Source organism: Physcomitrium patens, chromosome 7 (genome assembly GCF_059467195.1).
Source record: "Physcomitrium patens ecotype Gransden chromosome 7, ASM5946719v1, whole genome shotgun sequence".
NCBI classification, from domain to species: Eukaryota; Viridiplantae; Streptophyta; class Bryopsida; order Funariales; family Funariaceae; genus Physcomitrium; species Physcomitrium patens.
In genome coordinates this window covers 239869-265021 of record NC_143416.1, presented here as the reverse complement: position 1 = coordinate 265021, position 25153 = coordinate 239869, and the positions used below count along the sequence as shown (strand labels likewise).

Genomic DNA, 25153 nt, shown 5'->3' with positions numbered 1-25153 from the left:
TATTATACACAAACTCTATCAATGGCAAAAGAATTGTCGAATCATCTAGATGATAGTTGATGATATATTTCAAATATTGCTCTAGAACTTGATTCATCAATTTTTTTTATTCATTAATTTAAAGATGAAAAATCAAAGAAAAACTTATATCTATTTTTAAAATATTAAAAAGATTCTCTAAAATATTGATACAAATTGAGTCTCTCTTTTTGACATAATATCTTTGAATAATCTATGATAGTGATAGATGTTGTCAAAAAAAGCTTATTTATTTCTTCATTTGTAATAGATTTTGTACATAATAAAAAATATGCCATCTTGATTAAATAATCTACTATCATAAATATAGAATCATATGAATTTGAAATTAAAATATCTGTGATAAAATCCATAGAAACAAAAGAACATTATTGTTTTAGAATAGGTAATGGTTGAAGAAGTCCATAAGATTGATGATGAGGAGTTTTTAATCTTAAATAAATATTACATGATTGTATAAAGTCTTTAACTATCTTTTATATTTGAGGCCATTAAAAATCTCTCAATATTAGCTAATTAAAGATTTATTATATCCAAAATATTCAGCTACTAGAAAGTCATGATAAGCTTGAAGAACACATAATTGTGCTTTGCCTTTTGAAATATATAATTGTCCTTAAAAATAAAATAGATTATTTTTGAACTCAAACTTAGAAGTATCATAAGACTTAAAAGATTATTTTAAATATTATAAATAAAAAGAATAGAAAATATATTTGATTGAATTTTCTTGAAAAAGATTTAATCAACAATTAATATTGATTTTATTACTTGAAGATGAAAATGCTTTGGCTTCAAGAAAATTATTCTTTGTTGATGAAAACTTACATTTCCTTCTTTTCATGCAAGATAAGAATGACTAAAAAAATACTTAATAAATCTTATTATTTTTTGGATTGATAAATGATCTTGAAATCAAATCTTTATAAAGGCATATTCTAATGAACTTGGCGACAATTCAAAATACGTGTTAATATAAAGTACTTGAGGTTTTTGTGATCTATATACATATTAATAGGATTTGAAGTGCCTTCTAAATAATAATGTCATTCTTGAAATGAATCCATTATTGAATAAAGCTCCTTATCATGAATCTCATAATTAATCTTTGCTGCTAAAATATTTCTAGAATGAAAAGCTACTGGGTGGAATTTATCATTTGCTTCCATTTGTCACAAAATGGCATCTAGAGCAAAATCTAATATGTTTATTTTCATGAAAAATGCCTTAAAAAAATCAACATAATATAAAATTAGTGCAAAAATAAATGATGTCTTCAAGGCTTCAAAAGATATTTCAACTTCTTTGCTTCACTCAAGTTTTTCTTTACATGTTGCATATGTAACAAGAGCCACAATTTGACAAAAGTTCTTGATAAAGATCTCATATTAAATGAAAAAATTTAAAAAATATTACACATCTCTCATTATTTTTGGAATCTTTTATTTCATAATATTTTGGACATTTTTTAGATCCATTATTACTCCTTCATTGAAAATAATATACCCTAAGAACTGAACTTAAATAATAAAGAATACACACTTTTTTATTTTGGCATATTATTTTGCATCTCTAAGTTTTTGTAATATACAAAAAATATGAATTTTATGTTATTTTATATTCTTAAAATAGATTAGAATTTTTTTTAAATATTAAACAAAAAAATCATTAATAAACTCACAAAAAACATCATTCATGACATATTGAAAAGTAATTGGTCCATTTGTAAGTCTAAAAGGCATGACATTATATTTGAAATGTCCATATTTAATTTGAAAAGCACTCTTTCATCTATTCTTTGATACGGATCACATTGTATGTTCTTCACAAATCTATTTTTTTGTAGATCTTTGTTTGATTGAGTTGATCAAAAAATCTTGAAATCAAAAGTAGAAAATACCTATTTTTAATGGTGATCTTTTTAAGTCATCAATAGTCTATTCACATCCATAGAGATCTATCTTTTTTTTTCACAAATAAGATAAGAGCTCCTGTTGGAGATTTTGAATGGCATATAAAGTTTTTAGCCAAATTCTCATTAATATGTTCTTTTAGTGCAACCAACTCATTCTACAATAAGTTGTAGATCAATCCAAATGGTGGTTGAGCTCTTTCTTATAGATCAATTGACAATTAAAAGGTTGATACTCTAAAAAAAAATTTGTATTTTTTTTTTAAAAAACAACCTAAAAATCTTAATATTTCTAGGAATATCACTTCATGTCTTTTCACCATCAAAAATAAGCGTGGCATATATAACAAAAGATAATCATTTTTTTGCAACATGTATAAATACTTTCACACCTACTAGTAAGAATTTGGATATATTAGACTTATATATTTCTACTTAACTAATGAGATTTTGGATTAAACTACCAAAATAATTAAGGTTACAAAAAATCCAATTTATTTGAAGGTTATATTTTTTTAACTACAATAATCCTAAAATAACAAGATTACAAGAAGATCTTATTATATTAAATATTCTTATACTATTATTATCTTTAATTTCTAAATTTAAGGAAACAATCTTATAGATAACATCTCTAAAAGACAATGATTGATCATTTATGACTTCTATATGTATAGATTTAATTTTCTTCATTAAAGATATTTCTTGTTTTTTGACAAAAACTTTGTCTATAAAATAAATTAAGACTCGTGAACCTAATAATGCAAAGACTTTGTGATTTTTAGGTCATAAATATACATCTATTATAAAAAAAAAGTGACGAATTTGAGGAGAGAATAGAACCTTTACTAGATGTTGCACATGATTCTAGCTACACATTATATAATCTCTATTATAGCTGAAAAAATTTGTTTTTCAACACATTATCTTCTTTAGTAACCATGCTCCTCATTTTATGATTGTGTTGCTTCTTTAGACAATGTTAAGCAGTGTGTTTAGAGATCCTACAAAACATTGCCATGTAATATTTAATTACATAATATATATATATATATATATATATATATATATAATAAAGATTTTTTTATTCTTACCAAATCCTTTCTTTATTCTTGATCTTGTTTCAAAAATCTTTAGTCTTCTTATCTTTGGCAATAGTCATTCTAATTTTAATATTATACTAATTTTAAAAGAATATTTAATCTTTTTGAGTGACATAACAGTGTATTGAGGTTTTTATTGTTCATATCCTCAATACATTCATAATTTGAATTTTTGTTCTATAATTGAAAACTTGCAACTTTTGGTAGAAGTCTTTATCTAATAGAAATAACTTTCTACTAAATTGCTTATAAATATGAATAATATCATGTATCAATTTCTATATAGCCTCAATTATTAACTTATTAATCATTAACACTTCAACCAAAATAAATATCTTAGCATTCTAAAATCATATTTTTAATTTAGATTCTTTCATGATTAAAAAATCATTTTATTATTCAAAATAAACACAATTTTAAAATTTTGATTAATTTATTATTTTTTTATCTTCAAGTAATAAAATTACAATGCCAAAAGAAATAATTATCATAACAATTTGTGTCTTCTCTCTAAAATATATTAACAAAATATTTGTAGATAAATATTTTTCATATAGAACCAAGTCCATTAACAAAGTCATTTTTTATCTCTATTATTATTTTTGTTAGCAACAAATAATTGCATTATATGTAATGCTTTTTTTTTTCATTAAGAAATAAAAGTGATTGAAGATTAGCCTCATTTATATTTGATTATATGATATATGGTTGAAAAACAATTGGCCTTCTTGTACAAGTATCAAGTGATTGGCAATCTTGGCAATCCCATTATTTAGTTGAGGTAGACTTAGAAAATTATTTTTTAGAAAAAATTATTGTGTGAAAAATGAAATTGAATACCAATCGATACTTTGATAATTATAAATTCATGATTAAAAAATTCAAAATACATACATTTACATTTTTATCTTCTAAAATTATAAGTAAAACAAGAAAAATACACTTAACATGTTGTATGACAATATGATGCAAGTGAAACCTACACTCAAAATTCAACTGCAATGCAGCACCTAGAAACATCCCCATGTCCTTTGGGTTATCAAAAGCTATCACGATGTGTGCATTATCACAGAGTTCATTATTGTCAAGGGTGATTTGTACCCACTCTATCGGTTGACATTAATGGCCTCCTTCAATCAAAACTTTGTTCTCGACATGCTTTGTGGGATTGTTCCAAGCACAGAAAGCAACATTTTCACATCATCGATTGAGTAACACAACTCCACAAACTTTACAGAACATGGGATTCCGACAGTGTTGTTGCATGGAAGGGTGGTTGAGTCAGGCTCAAGGCTGGACATGCTCAGGAGGTGGAACAATGAGGCTGCGGAACCCACTGTTTTGTGTTTGTTTCGGGAAGTGAGGGTGCTGGATTGCGACGATGGAGCGTTTAGATGTGGCCGATCGACGAGCTGCGATGCCAACTATACCAGCCGGGCAACTGACCCATGGAGACGGCGAGGTCAAGGAATCGGGGTCGGGTCGACCGTTGCAGTTGCACACCAAATGGCAGGAGAATAGAGTCGATCTGTGCCAGGACTGTGCAAGAGAGAGAGACAGAGACGCAATTACGTTTGCCAGGGAAGGTAGAGACCTGATTGAAGACGCTCAACAGCACTGTTCAGGAGATGGACCCCAACAAGCTTCCTGGGATTAGATTGAGTTCTACCGCATTGCGAAGATCGTCTAGCTTGCTAACGCGCAGGAAGACAACAAGCTGTGTGGATTGGATCATTTCCATCGAACTCCAGCGTCTCTTCCAACGAGCGCTGCCTTGCTGCTTGTGTGCGCCGACACCAAGTCTAGCTGCGAACTCGCTCCACAAACATTAAGACTTATGTCTTCAGACTTAAAATGTCTATGAAGTGAGTTGCGAACTCGTGAAACGAAAAAGATCCCGTTGAGTGGGAAATGCACCAGCGTCCTCCAGAATGCCTGGTCACGAAGCGAAACCGTTCACGCAGTGTGACAGCTGGGGGATCATTTCCACTGGCCCAGACATTTCCTCGGCTACCGAGTCACACTCAGAACCGAGTGCCGGAAATCCAGTGTGTAGGTGACGGCGCAGCATTTCTTCATCGCATGCTTCAGGCGATCAGAGCACGCCAAGGTCAAGGAATCATCGCAGAGGTGCGCAGGCTGGTGGACCACGCATCAATGGCAGGTCCATATTTAGGCTACTCGACAGGGAGAGGCTGGATTCGCTGGAGGATGCGAATTGTTGCAGAGAACAAGAGACGGTAAAATGTTGTCTGAAAAATTACACAAAACTAGAAAACCATTAAACTATTACAATAATGATACCGTTATTATTGATACATGTGTATACACACAGCAATCGAAATTTGTATTACAAGCAAAGCTCATAAAATGTTGAAACATGAATAACTCACAGGTGAGATATCCCAGAACAAATTTAATAGGTATCTAACTATACTGACCTGGAAATTTACAGCAGTAATGTGGCTCGTGAATTTCTCAAAATTTTGATTTGAATGGCTTGAAATAAAAGTGGAAGCAACACAGTAGAAGGAACAGTAGTGAGTGTTCATCCAAATAAAAACAAATCTATGAAACCAATCAGCTGTCGTGCACATTAATAACATTGCAAACTACACACACAATGTAAGATTTTATCGAAACGTTACTTAGGTAAGAAAAGATTACTTAATCTAAAAATAGATCTATAAATAGGATACAAGCAAAATCTAATTTTACTTTTTCATTGATACTCGTTCTTAAAAGGTATTCGTTTCATTATCTTAAACCACTAATGCCATTTGCCACCCTTTTCACAATAAAAGTCAGCAGCATGGAACGAATACATAGTACAACGATGGAGGAATTCATAAATACATGTTGCAGCATAAGATAGACTATACGTAACTTAAATCATTTTGTGATCTGTTTAATAATTCTAAAGTACAGGAATGACAAAATTTACTATCTCGTGGGTACTCAAGTAGTAGGTGTTGCTTTTATTTGGACGCCTCAAGCGTACACTAGTCCCCTGAATGACTCCTCTTTAAAAAAAATTGTGATTTGTCCAGCCGGCACTGATTGTCCTAGCTAGTAAATTACCACATGAAATATGCTTGCAAAAAGTAGAGGAACTCTGCTCTTCCTGACAATCACTCAAGAGAGTGGTCAAAGTAAGGAGATACTGCTATAAGCACACGACTACAACAGGATTAGCTAACAAAATAAATCTCCATGAGGTCTCCTTGGGGTGAGAAAGCTCAATCCTTTGCAAATGAAGGTTTTTGTCGATTTTTCTTCTGATTATAGAACTTCTTGCCGCCTTGTTGTTTCTGATCTTGAATCTCCAGGTACTTGCGCTTCCTGCCATGACAAGTATAAGGAAAAATACTGTAAGCACCCTACCCTAATACATCCCCACGTAGTTCTAAGGAGTAAAAAGCTGCAGCGATTTCAGTTGAAAAGGAAGCCTCCGTATAGCAACTGTTTTCTCCAAGCCTTACCACAAAGAACCGATGACAAAGGCAGTACATAGTAAAAACATTCCAAACCAGGACCTACACCTATGATAGGTATAGCATACCTGTATGCCTTGAGCTGTGTACTTGATAAAAGCTCATCTGCAAATGTCTGTTTACGCTCTTTCTTTGTCAATCTACCTGAGTAAAACTCGGCAGTGCCTTCCACTACCCTTCCAACCTGCACCAAGAATTCGATTTTATGGGAAAGTGACATGGTATGTAACTGTTGAGGTATGATGATCTCTGTGGCCACAAAGATGCAGTGAAACTATACACATCTTCAAACAACTCACACCAGCTACAGTTTCGAATAATATTTTCGATGACTACGTTCACGTAATTCCAATCAGGCGTAGGATTTTTCCAAATATTGCTTTCCAATTACCAAGTAGAGAGCACAAATATATCCAATTCACTCCATATCAGTATGTATGTGATCAATACTTTCAAAATAAGTACATCACCGAACGTTATGAAGAATTCAAATGAAGCAGATAATATGAAAGTTATTGGCGTTCACAATATTAGCTTTTCTATAGGCATCTCAATTTTAAGGCCTACAAATATTACCTGGAAGAATTTGGGTACACCCTTAGTATCGTTGGCTTTGTAATGTCGCTTAGGGTCAACAACACCCCTGAGCTGCACCACAGAATAAAACAGAGGAGAGAACATGTCAAAACTGAGAACATCATGCTGAAAACAAAGCCACCTCATTCGAGCAAATGAAATTCACTACTGCTTCGAAATAACGTGTCCGGGAACGCGAAGCAACTATTAATTCTAGCATTGACCTAAGTACCGCTCTTATAATACGGACTCCACGCCTCCTGACAACGAACTGATACAAAACCCTGCATCCTAAACCCCGCATTCGAGAAGTGTGGAAGAGCTAGAACAGAAACTCGAAACCCAAAACTTTGTATCAACAAGAACTGAGCAGCTAGAACCGATGCAATTAACCCAGAATCCTAAACCCTTTGCATCCAAAATGACTGGGAAGTATCCACCTTAAGAAGTTGCAGGTCCTTCTTCAATTCTGGCGTAATGGTCGGTGCTGGCATGTTAAACCTACGCAGCGCAGAAATTCAAGAAATGTGAGTACCAAACTACACGACGCATCCTCGGCTGCATACACAAAGACCTACACCTGGCGGAGGGCGGTGAATCGTACCACTTTGCTCCGGCAGTCTCCTTGACATTCTTACGGGCCAATTTGCGTTGCTTCTTTGGATCCAAAGGTGGGACATACAGTCCATCCACCAAGTTTTTCTCCTGTAACACATCCTGGGGCTTATACTTGGCCAGCACCCCGGAAGAAGACCCAGTGGACTGTATCTTCGGAAGGCCTGTCTCCGGAGTCCACACTATCTTCAAGTCCTTGACATTGGGCCCTTCAGACAGCGCAATTTCGAAGTCTGCCATGTTCGATCACACGTAAAGAAAGCAACAACGAGGTGCCCGAACAAGCTCGTCGGCGAATCCAAGTCGAGCATGATCAACCTCCGGAGCTACCAAGCGCTGGTAAACCCTAAATTCCTGTCACTGGAGCGGGGTAGATACCCGTATCCGGTTATGAGAATGTGCCTCGAAATGGGTATCAACTGAATCCGGTTTTGTCTGTACCCGGAGTTATGCAGTTTGGCCCACATGTAAGGATCTGACATGCCTTTTGCTTCAAATAATAAACTAGTGGCTTGCAAATACAATCAGATTTCATTGCTTTGGTTATAGGCAGGTCTCTTTAAAGTAGGGCTTTCCTTGAAATACCTAATTTAGATTATTTTAGGGTTGCAGTTAGGTTTTATTTTAGGTAAATTAAGAATGGATTAAAGTTGTGGAAACTAGCCATTGCAATGAGCCCATCTGATGTGAAATATTATTTGCAAATCAAAGCACTTGTCAACAGTGTCCTTGAAGGTCATCTCCTCTTAATAGGTACACACCATGGCTTGGTGGTTATTCATAATATTCTCAATGGAATGATTCTAATCATAGTTTGTCCCAACAAATGAAAATACATAGTGGAGACATCTGTATTATACACAAATCATAAGGCAACACTTTTGGAAGGTCTTCATTGTTGGCATCATTGTTGCAATCACATTGGACAACAATGGACATAATGTTGTTAACAAGCCTAGCAAGCAAAGCCACTACATTATGAACCATGGCCTTGCCTTTGACTACAGGTAGTGAAGCCATAAGGCTCATCATGGAGGTGCCTTAATCTTAAATGAAAGCATCTGTACTTGTCAAAGCCACATACTAAGATCCATGGATGACTACATTTAAGGCACCATAAGCCATGGCTAAAGTCTCCACATTGTGCAGACCTTGCACTTTGCACAAACCCACCAAAGACTAAATCAAACCTTTGAGCTTTCTATTGATTCAAAAGGATGCTTAGTCCTTGTACGCATGTCACAATCTTAGAGATTATCTTTGTAATGTTGTCAAGTGCAAGTAGTACCACCAACTAAAAAATGAGAGAAATATATAAATGTAGCTTCTATGCAAGGTATTCACAAATCACTACACACCCTTGTCGCAAAAATCCACTCAATTTTTTCATGGATGACTACTACATATCCATGAAATTTGGGCATTTAGAATCCATCTTCTTGATGAGATTATACTATTGGCAAAGGTAAAAAATGAGGCCCATCAAGATGTTGATGGCTTGGTCATTATACAACTTGACATACTCAGCTTCGACCATGAAGTCAAGTTAGTAAAAAGCATACCACACCCACACAACCCCATTATCAACCGCCTTGACCATCTTCCTCACAATACCAAAAATTTACCTTCGTTATGTCAAAATGAGTTGTAAGGATATTTTAAAAATTTTCTTGGTTGAAGAATTGCTTCTTTGAAGCATTTTGGAAGGTATTGTGCACTATCCATGTTTTGGCATGCTAGACTTCATGTAAGCTATGATATTGCTTATTTGAAAAAGAATTGAAAATATTTCTACATTCATCATTTGCAATCGCTTATGCCTTGTGAGATCAACTTCTTTGCGACTGAGCTTCTCACAAAACAAGCACCATTGTCGTATTACGTATATTCTTATCTGGAAATGCATCAAACATTTAGCTATGGAAGATAAGTAGAAATGCAACAATAATCCTACCAAGTCTAATAGAGTCTTAAATAAACTTTAAGTAATCCTTAATAATCCTAATCAAACATTAATCAATCCAAAATAAATTTAAAAGAAGTTACAAAAGAAATACAAAGAAGCTATAAATTAATCTCAAATAAATCTTTAAAAAAATATAAAAATAAAAGCTTAAAGAAATATTAGAAATAAAAAAGAATCCTAAATAAATACTAAAAATAGAAAGATTAAATAAATCCTAAATAAATCTTAATCTAATTTTAATTAATTCTAATTAAAATCCAAGTGAATCTTGATAAAATCCTAGATCAAATCCTAATTAAATCTTAATTATAATCTTAATTGAAATCTTAATAAATTTTAATCAAATCCTAAGTCAAATCTTAATTTAATCCTAATTAAAACTCTAATTGAAATTCTAATGAATCTCAATAAAATTCTAAATCAAATCCTAATGAAACCTTAAACCCTAATCAAATTCTAAATCCTAGAGCAATCCTAATGAAATCCTAGTAAAATCCTAAATTCTAATTAAATCCTAATTGAAATCCTAATAAATCTTAACAAAATCTTACTTCAAATCCTAATAAAGTTTTAAATCCTAATCCTAGATCAAATCCTAATAAAATCCTAATAAAATCCCAAATCTTAAATAAACTCTTAATAATCTTATAGAAAATTCAAACTTCAATAATTAATGATCAAACTCTTGATATCAACTCAAAATTTGCATACTTTTTAATAACTCAGTTTGAAACAAATTTAAGAAAAATGAGATCAATTGCACTTACCAATTGAGAGAAATGTAAGATAATTCTTTTGGGTGTTGAGCAACATCTTTCTCCAAACTTAACATTAAGCTTCTAATGCAAATATTTCCTTCCTAAATTATTGGATTTCTCTCAAAATTCATACAAATGTTGAAAATCAAGTCCACTACCTATATAAATAATTTTCACTTCAATTTAACAATTAGATTGCTGAAGATCTTAGAAAGTCTTAATGATTCCCATATTCTAATTTCTAAGACATCAACCCACTTGAACTTTAATAACCTTCAACCTAACTATTTGATTTAGCTTAAATTTACAGCACATATTTAGCACAACTATATGTATAAATCTACAATTTTTTATTTATAGATCTATTGCAAAACTCATAAAATTATTCAATATATCAATCCTATTTTGTTTCACAAAAACCAAAATCACTCAGAACAATCCTGACTTTGTAAAGCACTTACAAAGTCATTATGAACTCAAATTCTTCAAAATAAATGCTTAAAGAAATCCAACCCTATTTGCTCTCAAATCTTATTCTTTGATTTATAAACAAACTTTGGAGTTGCCATAGGTGTGCAATTTTATACCTTAGGATTTGATTTTAAACAATGTTCACAATTATTCCTCTCTAGATATTAATTTTTAGTAATTTGAGGTAATTTTTACTTAAATCTATTATTAATTTTTTTTTAAAGTTATTTATATTATTTATTTATCTTATTTATTTTGATTTGAGGCATTTATATTTCTACAAAGTAAATAGATGTCCCTTCTACAAAAAATAGCATTTAGACTAAAAAGTTTACTACCTTCCTATCATTTATTTTTATTTTTCTACTACAACTTTCTACTTGACTCTTCTATAATAACATCCATATTTTTATTTTTCACCATATATTCATGTTACTATATAACATTTTATTAATAGAACTTGGTTGGTATTCTCATCTTGTGGATTTGGCACAAGGTTGAACTTTACCTCCACAAAGGATTTCCAAGGAGTCTACAATTCCTTCACTATGGTGAATTCTACATGCATATTCCAATGTAACTTCTATGACTATAAGTTGGTACTTCTTTACATGGATCACATTATGGAGTGCTTCTTCCAACCATGTGGAGGAATACTATTAGGGCCTTATTTTAGATCATCTCACTAAGCTTATTTTAGATAAATTATGATTTTTTTGGAAAAAGCTCTAATTTAAAGAAGCTTAGTTATAGGTCATCATGGCAACAACTATATGTATGCATATATGAAGACATATGCTCAAGTGTGTTGAAATTCCTACTAACTATTTAAATAATCATAATACTAATACTTACATAAATACACTAATATTATATAAACAAATAAATAAATATAATATAAAAAATAAAATTATGTATATATATACATACCATTATTAATGAATTTTGTATTCTTAACTCTAGAAATTATTGTGTGAATTTTAATTTATGAGATCATCAAAATTTTGAATTTTATTGATTTTTTAATCTATTTTAGAATTTATGTGATGTTTTTAGTATTTTAGTATTTTTATTGTTTGAACATGCTATTGAAATTTGAAGACTCAAAATATTATAGTGTTCATTTTTTGTTATAGAAAAAATATCTATAACATATTAAGAATTTATTTTCTAATTTAAAAAATAAAATCATTATGTAATATGAAATAAATACAAATTTTACTAATTATATATATATATATATATATATATATATGTATAATTCAAATAAATATTATAAAAATGTGGAAAGATTTACTCTTACGATGTCTTTTTAGTCCATCAAGCAAAAATTGCTTTCATTTAATATTGGATTGAAAGATTTTTTCTATTATTAACATGCACAGAATATTAACACACATACTTTTAGACACAAGGGCTTGTATTAAGTGTCAACGAAATGCAGTCGAGCACAAGCAAACGTTGATAGAAATATCGAAGTATTATATGCTTTGTCTTCTTTATTTGTGTATATGTGTATATATATACATATTTACATATTTTTCTGGGGTGTGTGTGTATGTGTAACTTGAATCACCCACACACGTATGTGATTCACTCAGATATAGCTAGAGAGTTTCAACCACAACCCAGTTGACAATGCTGCAGAGCTGCCAAGATTAAATGGAAGCAGTAGACTGCATTACAACAAAATCAAGCAAGCAAACAAACGAACAAAACATTCAAGGCTGGGAATCAACTCAGAGCATGGGCAGTCTGATGTCCAAAGATTGACTCGTCGCGTGAAAAAATTTAGTTTGGTGAATGTTCTTTTGCAACACAATTCTAGTTGTGTGAATCCTTGGGACTCACCTACATTGGATTGAGACTTATGAAATGTTGCAGTGTTTCGTTGAGGAGATTGGATCGCGGCGACACGTTTTCTCATTGGGAAAATCGAGTTCGAGGAGACGCGTGACAGTGGTCCATTGGTTATACACTAACCACTCACTCAAGCTGACGAGTGTTTTTACGATTCTGCTTCGTTGTAATTCATGTCGTGGACAAAAGAAAAGGCCAGGATTCTAAGCAGAATGGTCAGAGATGTATGAAGGAAGGTCAGGTTGCTGCAAGCCTTTCAGGCTTGTGAAGGTCAGGGCCTTTGGGAGCACTGGCGTAAAGATTTGGGTGTCGGCTTACACTGCTGGTTCCTTGCAAAGAGGACTTGCGCTCTGCTGATTCCTGGCCGGCTCCTGAAATCTACCAGCTGGTAGAATACAGGACTTCGATGTGTCCGCCACCAGTTGGACAGGGGATGCTTTCTGTTTTTTGTTTGTTTGTTTTGTTTTGTTTGTTTTGTTTTGTTTTGTTTTTTTTCCTCTCATCGTGCCAGTTGACAGGGATGAGAATAAGTACATCATTTGGGACACTGAAGTGTCACCACTGAAAATCCCTCTGAAGAAGAAAAGAAAAAGAAAAATAACCTCATGTAAAATCTCAGTACGTCTTACAAGAAAATGATGAGATGAAATCTAGAGAGCTTAACGTTTGTCAAAATTGTGTTTCAGAAATAGATAAATTGAAACCTGTCCGCCAAGGAGTAGCTTCACTTCGAGCGTCCACAATAGATTGTGGACCGGACACAGATTCGATGGAGTTCCATAACAGACATAGCGTACTGTGTTGGACTAATGCAACATTGAATGCAAGCGATGTATTCTTCCTATCATGTGGTTTTGAGTTGTCACGGAGCAGCAGTTAGATCCATTGGAAGTGAACCGGTGACGGGAAGCCTTAAAATGTGACACTTCTGCAGCGTGGTACACGTACATTTAAGTGGGAATTCAAATTAGATAGTTACCTCTTCACAAGAAAATATTCGGTAGTTTATACTCTGGATCACACGACCAGATGCAACAGAAATACTAGAGGGCAATGTCTCATATTGGAAACGAAGCTGTGGGGATTTGGAGCAAAATGAAGAGGGATCTGATTTTTTCCAATGATGTTCATCCTTCAACGACCGGCCATTACTCAAAATTAAAGCCTTTATGATGCTGACTGATATCTTCCGATGTCAACTGGCATGAGCAATAGAGGTCGTAAACAATTTGCGTTTACTGAGCAGTTTGGGCTTCATGGATAAATTTAAAGTTTGACTCTCCCTGATTTGAGCTCCACTTCTCTGCTAGAAATAGATGTGGGTTTGGTGGTCTATCTGACAATCTGCGCTGCGGCCATGTAATAACAATGCACGATGGCAAGGGAAGAGAAGCGCAGCGTGCATTGTACTTGGCTTGTTCCACTGTCTCACTTCATCCATCCGTCACTTCAAAGAGGTTCATAAATTCATCTGCAATAGAGTCAGTCAGTGCTACCCTCACCGAGTCGCTACAGTACCCTGGACTAGTCGCTACAGTACCCTAGTCACAAAACCTGTCATGAAACGGGATAGGCAATCAATGAGTTATCAGTGCATGGACCTGTACTACAGGCAAGAGAGGGGATAACTTCTGAAAATTTATAACTTGGCAACTTCTGTCACCAGTCATTGATCACCAGAAATCTATTTGCAAGTCCTGCACCGTACAGGAAGGATTTTCAAAAAGCACGCATATTCCAAAGAAGAAAAGTATACAACCCATCTCATGCACTGCGATTACATGTAAGTAACCTTGGCGACTGGAAATAGCACTACTGTCAGGTGAGCCTCGGCATGGATGAATCCAGAATCATTAAAATTTAAAAATATAAGTGATTCAAAAGAATGTATATTGAGGAACATTGACCTATCAATCCACCGTCAATGTCGACTCTACACCACCTGGGTCAGACACTGAATCTAAACTGCGCTACACACAAAATTTATCCGGCTGCAGGATTTCCAACTCCTTGACATCGTTTGCCAGTCACTCATGACCACCATGTCAGTGGCAGAGGATAACTTCAAAACTTATGTCAAACAGACAACTTCACATTGTCACTCGCACCACTTTCTATATCATCGGGCCGAATGAAGCGTTCCTGCGAGATCTACGATAAGAGGGCAGCCACGAAGAGAGAAGCCAGCGCTGCGACAAAATCAATGTTGACAGAGACGGCGGAATTGGCGTTGATTGGAGACGTGAATGGCTCCGCAACAGCAGGTGTCTCGTCCGCAGAAGGTCCGTTTGTGGGAGGAGCAGGTGGAGAAGCAGCAGGTGACACCACAGGGGTAGTTGAGGGAGCAGGTGTCGGAGTTACCAAGGATGGCTCTGGAGATGCCGTGGGAGGGGCCATTGGAGAGGGCACCACTGGAGCCAGGACAGGGGCTGATGGAGCCACGGCAGGAACAGATGCCGGGGCTGTAACAGGGGCCACGACTGGGGCGACCACTGGAGCTACCACGGGAGCAACCAGCGGGGCAGGAACTGGGGCGACGGTAGGAGGAGTAGTGGGGGCCAGCTGCGCGGCAGCAAGACCAAGGGGCGTCATTACAGCATCAACCCGGAAGAAACTGTAATTGTATGGAAATTGAGTGATGTTCTCGAGAATGGTGGCTTGAGGTGGAGTGCCTGCGGTGGAAGGGCCAGCTGCAACTGCATTGGAAGGCGTAACCGTAATGTTGACGAAGCCGTCCAATTCATTGGCACGTCCCGTGGTTTGATACAGAGTGGTAAACATACCGCCGTTGTTAGTCTGAGTTCGGAGCTCCGCACTGTCAAGATATTGGAGGAGGACGTGATACCTGATCACATCAGCAAGCATTTGGGTGGAGAAGCTTCTGCGAGCAGCAATGAATGGATCAAGCACAGAGTTCGGTGGGCACAAAATTGTGAGAGAGGACCGAGTTTGGACTTCGCTGAGTACAGCTGTGCTCTCCATGAGAGACTTAAAAGTCGAGTACTCAGGGTATCTGGCGAGAACTAGAGAAATGTTCTGCGCGGTTGTGATGGATAGAGTGCCCAGAAGGAGGAGCCCGACGAGGGCTACAGCCTGCGTTTTCATTGTCAACTCCTGATACCTCCAATCGCCAACTGCAAAAGCCAAAGCATTCAGTGAGATGTGCAGAAGTCGAGTTCGGAAACAAACAACCGATTCATTACATTCCACACATGTGATGGGTATTATTATGCAATATGAGCGACAACCGACCAAGCGCAGGAGATTAAGCTAAGGAGGCATACTAATCGTCCGCCGTGAATGACTGTGATGATAATACCGGCCTTGTGAGGGTATGCAAAGTATAAGCTCTGGGCTACACGGGCAGTGGTAAACAGACTCATAACAGTATATATCAACGCTTATAGCAGCATGTGACAGGTTAGAAGTGCTTAAGTAATACCAGAATCTACAGGCTTAATTACGGATAAGCCCACTACCGTGCAACCAACAATGCTAGCGGCGGAGATGAGCTCCGCTAATGAACTCACAACGCACGCCATGTAGACGTCGTACCGGATAAAGTATAGTGGAACGCTACCTTTTAAGAGTGCAAATGGCGAGCTAGAGCCCTCACAAGTGCTGACTGACAGAAACACTTCACATAGACATTGCCATCATTTAAATCACAGTAAAAAGTACGAGCTCTCCTACGCAGTAGCAATGCCGGTACAACCAAGGCAGTACCCCATTCGAAAGAAAAGAGGGCGTGCAAACGCCTGTCCGTCGTAGTGAAGAGCCAGGTACAGACTACAACCCACATTAAGAACCAGCCCCTCCAAGTACTCGCCTGAGCCTTAAAACTCGTTCTAAAATGACATTCTGAAAACCGCAATTAAACACTTTGATGATTGACCGTGTGCAGAGCAATGACACAGCTCTCCGCCACCCAAAAACGCTTCACAAACCGAGCTCAATAATAGCAAGCCGATCGACACCTCCCGTGACCGAACTACATAAGAACCAAACACAATAGCTGTAGGACGAGCATCGCAATACACAGCAACTTTCACGACACACTGATCGTTCCACAAGCAATCAGTCACGAGTACCACAAACTGGGCAAAAACACTAGCCTCATGACATGGAAAGGAAAACCCATAAATGGGAAGACGAACCCACCTGAGAAACGGTGTGCAGAAGGGAGAGAACTTTTGAGCGAGGATTCTGATGAAGTGGGAAGAGTAGAGAAGGACGTGAGCCGAGTTGCCTGCTGTGAAAGTGCGCAGGAAGGGGGGCATTGCTGAAGAAGAAGCGCGCAGTCAGGCGGCCTTAACGACGAAGATTGGAAGAGTCGCCGCCGGTGCATCACGGGCCGGGCTCCGTCTGCCCGGTCGCGCGGTCACGGTGAAGGGGGGGGAGGGTCCACCAACGGGTGGCCCCTTGAGGACAGCACGGTGTACCGCAGCTCTCGGTCAGCACCCCGTTGAACAACGGTACCCAGTCACAGCTTCCAGCCACTCCCCACTGTAGCTTTGTCTTCCTAGTTCAAGCTTTCGGTAAGGTCCCTTCCACGTCATTCGTTTTCTCCGCCGTTCTAATGGAAATGTAACGTGTTACCATGGGCACCTGCAGTTCTCGTGTGAAGCACGCCGTGGGAACGCTTTTGTACCGCCCATGCTTTCCTACCCTCCCCTTCCTACCTCCAACCGTCCCGTTCCTACCCTGAAATGCAGAGTCCAAGTATGTCAAACTATCTTTTACCACACGTACATACTTTAATGAACATGGTGCGTTTTGAATTTGAATTATTTATTCAGAAACTAACACTTAATATCAACCTGAAGTTATCTAAAACCAAAGAGCAGGTCAAAAAGTAAATTCCATTTTAATTTCACTTTTTTTTTAGTGGTGTCTTAATATACAATATTTAGTATATTCAGGTCCTAGTTTCACATTGATACCAAATACCATAATCAACCATGTTCATGAATTTATGTTTGATTAATCAATTAACTAACATACTGAATCAAAATTATGCCGATTAGAAATGATTTTTATATAATATTAGTGTTTTGTTTTGTTTTGTTTTTTGTTTTTTGTTTTTTTTTTTTGTGAAATAAGCAAAAAAAGATTGGGTGCATTAAACTATGATGATACAATAGGTGTGTATGTATTTGGGAAGATTGTGGGGATGATAGTAATTAGTAATATTTACTGATGTAATTTGTAGAATAGTCACTCAATTTTAATTTCGAGTTACAAGAAGGTAAGAAACTTATGTATGTATGGATCATCCTAACATGTGTGCATATATACATTAATCAATAAAAATAAATGTTGAACATAATTGGTTTGTATTACGTGAACATTCTTTTGATTTGATAAAAGTTATGTGTGAGAATTCAAAAATACTATTGTGAATTGGAATTTTTATAATGTATTAAGTGACTTTCATAATTTCTAATGCTTAAATTATGTGTCAAAATTCATAAAAGGATAAAAAAATACTTCAATACATTATTTGAAAATGTTTCAAAAATAAAAGCACCTTTATAAGTTTGAATAATTGATATTCACATTTAAAGCTGATTATGTTGTATTTTAAATCCAATGGTCAAATTCATAATTTTATATACATTTATTGACTTATGTAATATTTGGCTTAGAACAATGGGATTTCTTTTGTTGCAACATAAACAATAACTTTCTTCTTATTTGATTTGAATCATATGTTATTTTCATGGCATCCAATTATATATCATGTGTATATATGTTCAATAATTTTAGTTGATTATAAGAACAAATGAGACAACAACAAGAAATTTTGTATAAGAGTGATGATATGTCAATGGTTCATGGAAAAAAAAATCCAATACTACATGTGGCTTGAAGGAAAGAACCACATCCTTTTTAACATTATTATGATTATTATTATTATTATTATAATTAATCTCTTACTTTTCATTCATTATTTTTTATATAAAAAAGTAATAAATATTTTTTAGAAATTCTTCAAATGCAACATGCTTTTAACAATTGCATAGAAGTTAGACAAAATTTTGTACCCATAATTCTATTAATTTTTATGCAATATTTGTAGCTAAAGATTTTTTCAGTAATATTGATATTGGAGATTAGTAGATTTTGATTAATATACACGAGGTATCTTTAACCAACTTGGTAACTAATTTGTGAGTTTTGAAAAAACTTAAAGCTTGGATCTCCACCAAATGCAAATTGATATTTGCTTAACCATCTTAGCTAACCAAGTTAATACCAAATATTCAAGTCAAAGATTATATTTCATTAATATAAAAATTAAAATAATTTTATAAGCTATTCACAAGGGATAATTTTATTTATTTATTTATTTGTAGATTCAAAACTTATACTAAGTTTCTACTACAAGGCAAAAGATTTCCATTACTATAGTTATTTAATACAACAATCCTCTTTGAACTATTATTGAAAATATACTTTTTCTTTTCTTTTTCTTTCTAACCTATTACATTGTTAATTTTTAAAGCTTTTTGATCTAAGTACAATCCTTGCCACTTTTGTCAAAATTGAGGTGCATAAAGTCAAATACAATTAGTTGTTGTTGCAAAATTCCTCCTAAGAATACTCATATTTACAACTCGTTAACTTTGATACTAAAGAGATTATCTTTAGATCAAAATAAAAAAATTGATGTTTAACAAGAGAGCTATCACTTAATGATGATTCAAGGTGACAACACACCCTCTCTAAATTGAAGTTATGTTTGGAGAAAAGTTTCTAATCTACCTGATTTTGGACCAACTATATTTGAAGTACTGGAATTTAAACTTATAAGTCTTATGCTTAGTAAGATTTATCTTCTTTTTTTAATGACGTATATTACTAACTTGTGTAATTTAACTAATTGAATTGTTATTTGGTCAATATAGAATCAAAGACTAACAATTATTGCATTTGATTTTATTTGTTAAATTTTTAGTCAAATCATAATATCAATCAAAATGATAAAACAAAAGCTTGTTAAAATACTGTCACGGCCATAATCATGTAAACTAATAATTACATATAGAAATAAGTAGAAGTAAGTAAAAGTAGATAAAAGTAAGTTAATTCTATAATATTTAATATAGAAGCTTCCTAGAAACTTCTTAGACGCTGCTTTGACTTCATAGGTGTCTTTAATTGTCTTTTTGGATTAGAAACGTGGTCAACAAGTTGGCCATGTGCCACACATGTTGTTAGCTTGAAGATCAAGCTAACTATGTGGCCCACACATAGAAAAACTTGCCTTGTAAGTCAAGGCATGTGTCCTACAAAGTCAACACATATTGGAGGTCCTATAGAACGTCGCCACGTAGCCCTTAGTTAGATAGTATATATAGAGACAAGAGTGAAGGCTTCTTCACTCTTGTCAACTCCTTTCTTGCTTTTAGTCTAGGTTCAAGAGTCTTTAGTTTCTTGTCTTGTGGCAATAGCCATTCCAGTTTCCTTTTAATATACATACTTGTTTATATTTTGACTTATTATATCGAGATAGCCTTTTTGTGTATATTTTCCCTCATCGAGTCTTTGTCCTTGACAGATTGACAAGAGTACACTTACAATATTAGAGCTTTATTTTTCTTGAGTAAGAGTGGATTATTCCTTTCTCTTGACAAGACATAAGTGTATTAGAAGTTTACGGATTACCCACTTCTAAACTGATATTGTTCTTAGTATCTTCTTTGTTATCAAGCCTTTCTTTTCTTTTGTCTTGAGTAGTATCAAACAAATTTTTCTTTTTAGTGTCATTATGGCAGAGCTTCTTGAAATGAAGAGTGCAATGGCACAAATGCAAGAGCAAATGAGGAAGTTAATGCTTGCGATGCATCAACTCAATTCACCAACACAGGAAAGAACAAGAATTGCAGAAAGTGGGGATATAGAGATGATCGGAGCTGCTTCAACATCTACAACAAATCACGTTCCTTCTCCAATTGTACAACACCCTGTAAGCACTAGAGAATCAAGAATTGCCTTACCTGAGAAATTTGATGGTACGAGATCAAAGTTTCGAGGGTTCATCAATCAAGTACAATTGGCAATTGAACTTCAACCACAAAGCTATCCAACTCTAGGATCACAAGCCAGGTTTATTGACACTCTACTTTCTGGTTCTGCATTATCGTGGTTTTCGTCTTTTCTTGAACAACAAAATCCAATATTGGACAATTTGGAAGCTTTTTTGGTGGAGTTTTGATCTATGTATGGTGAACACGATGCAACTCGTGTTGCAAAAAATAAGATCCGAATTCTGCGACAAGGAAATCGCTCAGTAACAGTGTATGCTTCACAATTTCGACAACTTGCAATTGACATCAAGTGGGATGATGCTGCACTCATCAGTCAATTTCTTCATGGATTGCAATACGAAGTAAAGAAATTGATGCTCAACTTACCTGATCCTCAAACTTTGAGTCAAGCAATCGATTTTGCGGTAAAATGTGATAATCGACTTTTCAAATTTCGATCTGAGAATCATTCACGAGAACCTCAACGTTATTACTCAATGACAACATCAACATCTTTGCCAAATATACATTTGGAAGTAGAAGACATGCAAATTGACACGGTACATTTTAAACCCCTAACTGAGCAAGAAAAGATTCGTCGTCGTCAAGAAGGATTATGTTTATATTGCGAAGAACCTAAGCACACTGCTCAACATTGTCCAAAGAAACGACGCAACTATAAAATGAGGGGTACGACGGTCAAAGAAAACAACATGTCGGAAAACGGATTCGTCCAGCTACAATAGGGACCATGCAGCTGGAACCTTGTACAATTCCTAATGAAGGTCCTATCCTCTCCTCAGAACCCTCTCCTTGTTTTATAATAGACTTATATTTAGGACCTAAGAATTACAAAGCCTCTGCTTTATTAGATTCGGGAGCCTCAACATGTTTTTTAGATGAATAATTTGTTAAAAGTCGTAAAATACCTTTTATACAAAAACCTAAACCAGTACATGTAGAAGTCATAGATGGTCGTCCCTTGTCTTCTGGAGATGTCACTCATGAAACTCATCGTATAAAAGTAACAATAGACGGTCATGATAGCTATATAACTTTTAACATAATTAAATCCCCGTCGAATCCAATTATTTTAGGTTTATCCTGGCTAGAAAAATATAACCCTCGAATAGATTGGAATTCACGTAAACTTGACTTTTCCCAGAGCATTATTAATAGTTCTACCAACCAAGTAAAAAATTATAAGTCTAGTATAGTAAAACTCGTACTGATAGGTGCAAAAGCATTTATACACGCAGCAAAAGAAGGATCAACTTTTGCTATTTATGCTATACCTATTTTTGAAAATGTAAAGACTTCAAGTGGCATTCCAAGTCAATATCAGGAGTATCAAGACGTTTTTGAGAAAAAGAATGCAGATATTCTTCTTGAACATCGCCCAAATGATTGTTCAATCGACCTCAAGGAAGGAACTCAGCCACCATTTGGACCAATTTACAGTTTATCGCAAGTTGAGATGGCTGAACTCAAGACATATATTGACGAGAATTTAGCGAAGAATTTCATACGCCATTCAAAATCTCCAGCAAGAGCTCCAATTCTATTCGTAAAGAAAAAAGATGGATCTTTACGAATGTGTGTTGATTATCGAGGACTCAACAAGATCACAATCAAGAACAAGTATCCATTACCTTTGATATCAGAACTCTTTGACCAGTTGAATCAAGCTAAGATCTATACAAAAATAGATCTAAGAGGAGCATATAATCTAGTACGGATCAAAGAAGGAGGTGAATGGAAGACTGCGTTTCGAACCAGGTATGGACATTTCGAATATAATGTCATGCCCTTTGGACTCACGAATGCACCAGCTGCTTTTCAACATCTCATGAATGATATATTTCATGAATTTTTAGACAATTTTATCGTCTGCTATCTAGACGATATCCTGATCTATTCTAAGAACATCGAAGAACATGAAATACATGTTCGTCAAGTATTACAAAAACTTAGAGATGCAAGATTGTACGCCAAGATGGAAAAGTGTATATTCCACACTACTCAAGTTGACTTTTTAGGATACATCATTTCAAATGATGGTCTCATGGTGGATTCTAAGAAAGTCCAAACAATCATGGATTGGAAGATTCCAAGGACAGTAAGAGATGTCCAATGTTTCTTGGGATTTGTCAATTACTATCGGATCTTCATCAAAGATTTCTCACGAACTGTAGCTCTACTTACACGCTTGACTAGTAAAAATAAATTCCAATGGAATCAAGAAGCGGAAGCAGCATTTGAAGCCTTAAAGACATCGTTCGTCTCTACACCAGTCTTATATCGTGTTGACTTTTCCAAGGCATTTTTTATGGAAATAGATGCATCAGATTTTGCCTTGAGTGGAGTTTTATTACAAATGGGATCAGATGACAAACTTCATCCGATAGCTTTTTATTCAAGAAAATTCTCAGCAGCCAAGATCAATTATGAGATCCACGATAAAGAACTTCTTGCGATCATGGATTCCTTTCAAGAATGGCGTCATTATCTAGAAGGCGCTTCTAGTCCAGTCACTGTGTATACAGATCACAAGAACCTTGAGTATTTCATGTCAGCATGCGTATTGAATCATCGTCAAGCTCGTTGGAGTATGTCTTTGTTAAGATTCGAGTTCATTATCACTTATCGGCTAGGAAAACAACAAGGTTTGTCTGATGCCCTATCTAGACGTTCTTATTTTGCACCAAAAGAAGGAGATGCAGCTTTTGAGCAACAAAGAACGGTCCTCTTGAAATCGGAGCAATTTCATCTCCGAGCAATGAAATCAACATTGACTGTTGATTCAACTTTTTTCAAGCAAATCCAGTCCAGTATGTCCTCAGACCCTCTTGTTCATGATATCGAGAATAATTCTTCCAAGTCTCATGATCCTTCTAAGTTCGAGTTCGAGAATAATCTATTATATTTTGAAGGACACTTATATGTTCTAGAAGGAGAAGCACGTTTACGTGTTCTTCAAGCACGTCATGACTTTTCAGCAGCAGGGCACTTTGGATATAATAAGACTTTGGAACTCATATCAAGAGATTTTTGGTGGCCACAAATGTGGAAGTCAGTCAAAGACTTTATACAATCATGTGATATTTGTTCAAGATCAAAAATTCCTCATCATCGACCTTACGGACTTCTTCAGCCATTACCTATATCAGAACAACCATGGTCTTCTGTTTCTATGGATTTCATCACAGATCTTCCAAGCTCAAGATCTTATGATTCTATATTTATGATAGTAGATCGTTTCACCAAGATGGCACATTTTGTGCCATGTACAAAATCTATCACAGGTGAAGAAACAGCTAAGCTTTTCATTGATAATATCTATCGCTATCATGGATTACCTAAAGATATCATATCGAATAGGGGAACTCAATTTGTGTCAAGATTTTGGAGGACCCTTTTTAAGATTTTAAAAGTGGACATAAAGCTATCTTCGGCTTTCTATCCTCAAACTGATGGACAAACAAAGCGCGTAAACCAAGTCTTGGAGCAATATTTAAGGTGTACTATCAACTACTAACAAGATGATTGGACAACCCTTCTGCCATTGGCAGAGTTTGCTTATAATAATACGGTACATTCTTCCACGCAATAAACACCTTTCTTTGCCAATTATGGCTATCATCCACGACTTGATACTTTTGATTTTTCAAGAGTTGAGAATCCTACAGCAGAAGATATGGCAAATCGATTGTCAGAGTTACATGCAATAATGAAGTCGCAATTGAAGGAAGCTCAAGAATGACAAAAGATAAATGCAGATCTATATCGTAAGGAGCAACCGCAACTCAATGTGGGTAATAAGGTATGGCTACTTCGTCGCAATATCAAGACTACTCGACCTTGTGACAAGTTGGACTATCGTAGGCTTGGCCCCTTTTCTGTTTCTGAACAGATCAACCCAGTTGCATATCGGTTACATCTACCGGAGTCAATGAAGATCCATCCTGTATTCCACGTGTCTCTTCTTGAACCATATAAGATAATGGATATACAAGGAAGAAGACAAATGCCACCGCCTCCTATAGAAGTAGATAATAATGAAGAATTTGAGGTGGAAGAGATATTAGACTCAAGGCGACGCCGAAATAAGCTGGAATATCTTGTTCATTGGCGCAGATATGATATTAGTGAACGCACATGGGAGCCATCCAGGAATCTAGCAAATGCATCAACTAAAGTCAAAGTTTTTTATCAACGGCATCCATCAAAACCAAGATGAAAATCTCTCTTATAAAAGAGACAAGATTGAGGCAAGATAACATTCAATTTCCTATCCTTGTTTGTAACTTCTTTGCATTTGTGACG

General features: G+C 35.3%; 2 protein-coding genes across 6 annotated transcripts; both read right to left on the bottom strand.

Moving 5' to 3' along the window:
* Window positions 1–5937: 5937 nt before the first annotated feature.
* On the bottom strand, window positions 5938–8050 carry LOC112284363 (rRNA-processing protein fcf2). Its single transcript, XM_024524105.3, has 5 exons — window positions 7729–8050; window positions 7565–7625; window positions 7125–7196; window positions 6617–6732; window positions 5938–6396 (listed from the first exon to the last, which is right to left on the bottom strand). The coding sequence occupies exons 1-5, from the start codon at window positions 7977–7979 to the stop codon at window positions 6294–6296; spliced, it is 603 nt and encodes a 200-aa protein (XP_024379873.1). The 5' UTR covers window positions 7980–8050; the 3' UTR covers window positions 5938–6293.
* A 6579-nt stretch (window positions 8051–14629) lies between these two features.
* On the bottom strand, window positions 14630–17066 carry LOC112284281 (fasciclin-like arabinogalactan protein 4). 5 transcript variants are annotated; one of them, XM_024523965.3, is made up of 2 exons: window positions 16956–17066; window positions 14630–15928 (listed from the first exon to the last, which is right to left on the bottom strand). In XM_024523965.3, the coding sequence occupies exon 2, from the start codon at window positions 15897–15899 to the stop codon at window positions 14946–14948; it is 954 nt and encodes a 317-aa protein (XP_024379733.2). In that variant the 5' UTR covers window positions 15900–15928; window positions 16956–17066; the 3' UTR covers window positions 14630–14945. The 5 variants fall into 5 exon arrangements, with proteins under 5 accessions (XP_024379733.2, XP_024379736.1, XP_024379735.1 ...); XM_024523968.2 differs by having other exon boundaries at window positions 16375–17043; XM_024523967.3 differs by having other exon boundaries at window positions 16488–17043.
* Between the last annotated feature and the right edge of the window lie 8087 nt (window positions 17067–25153).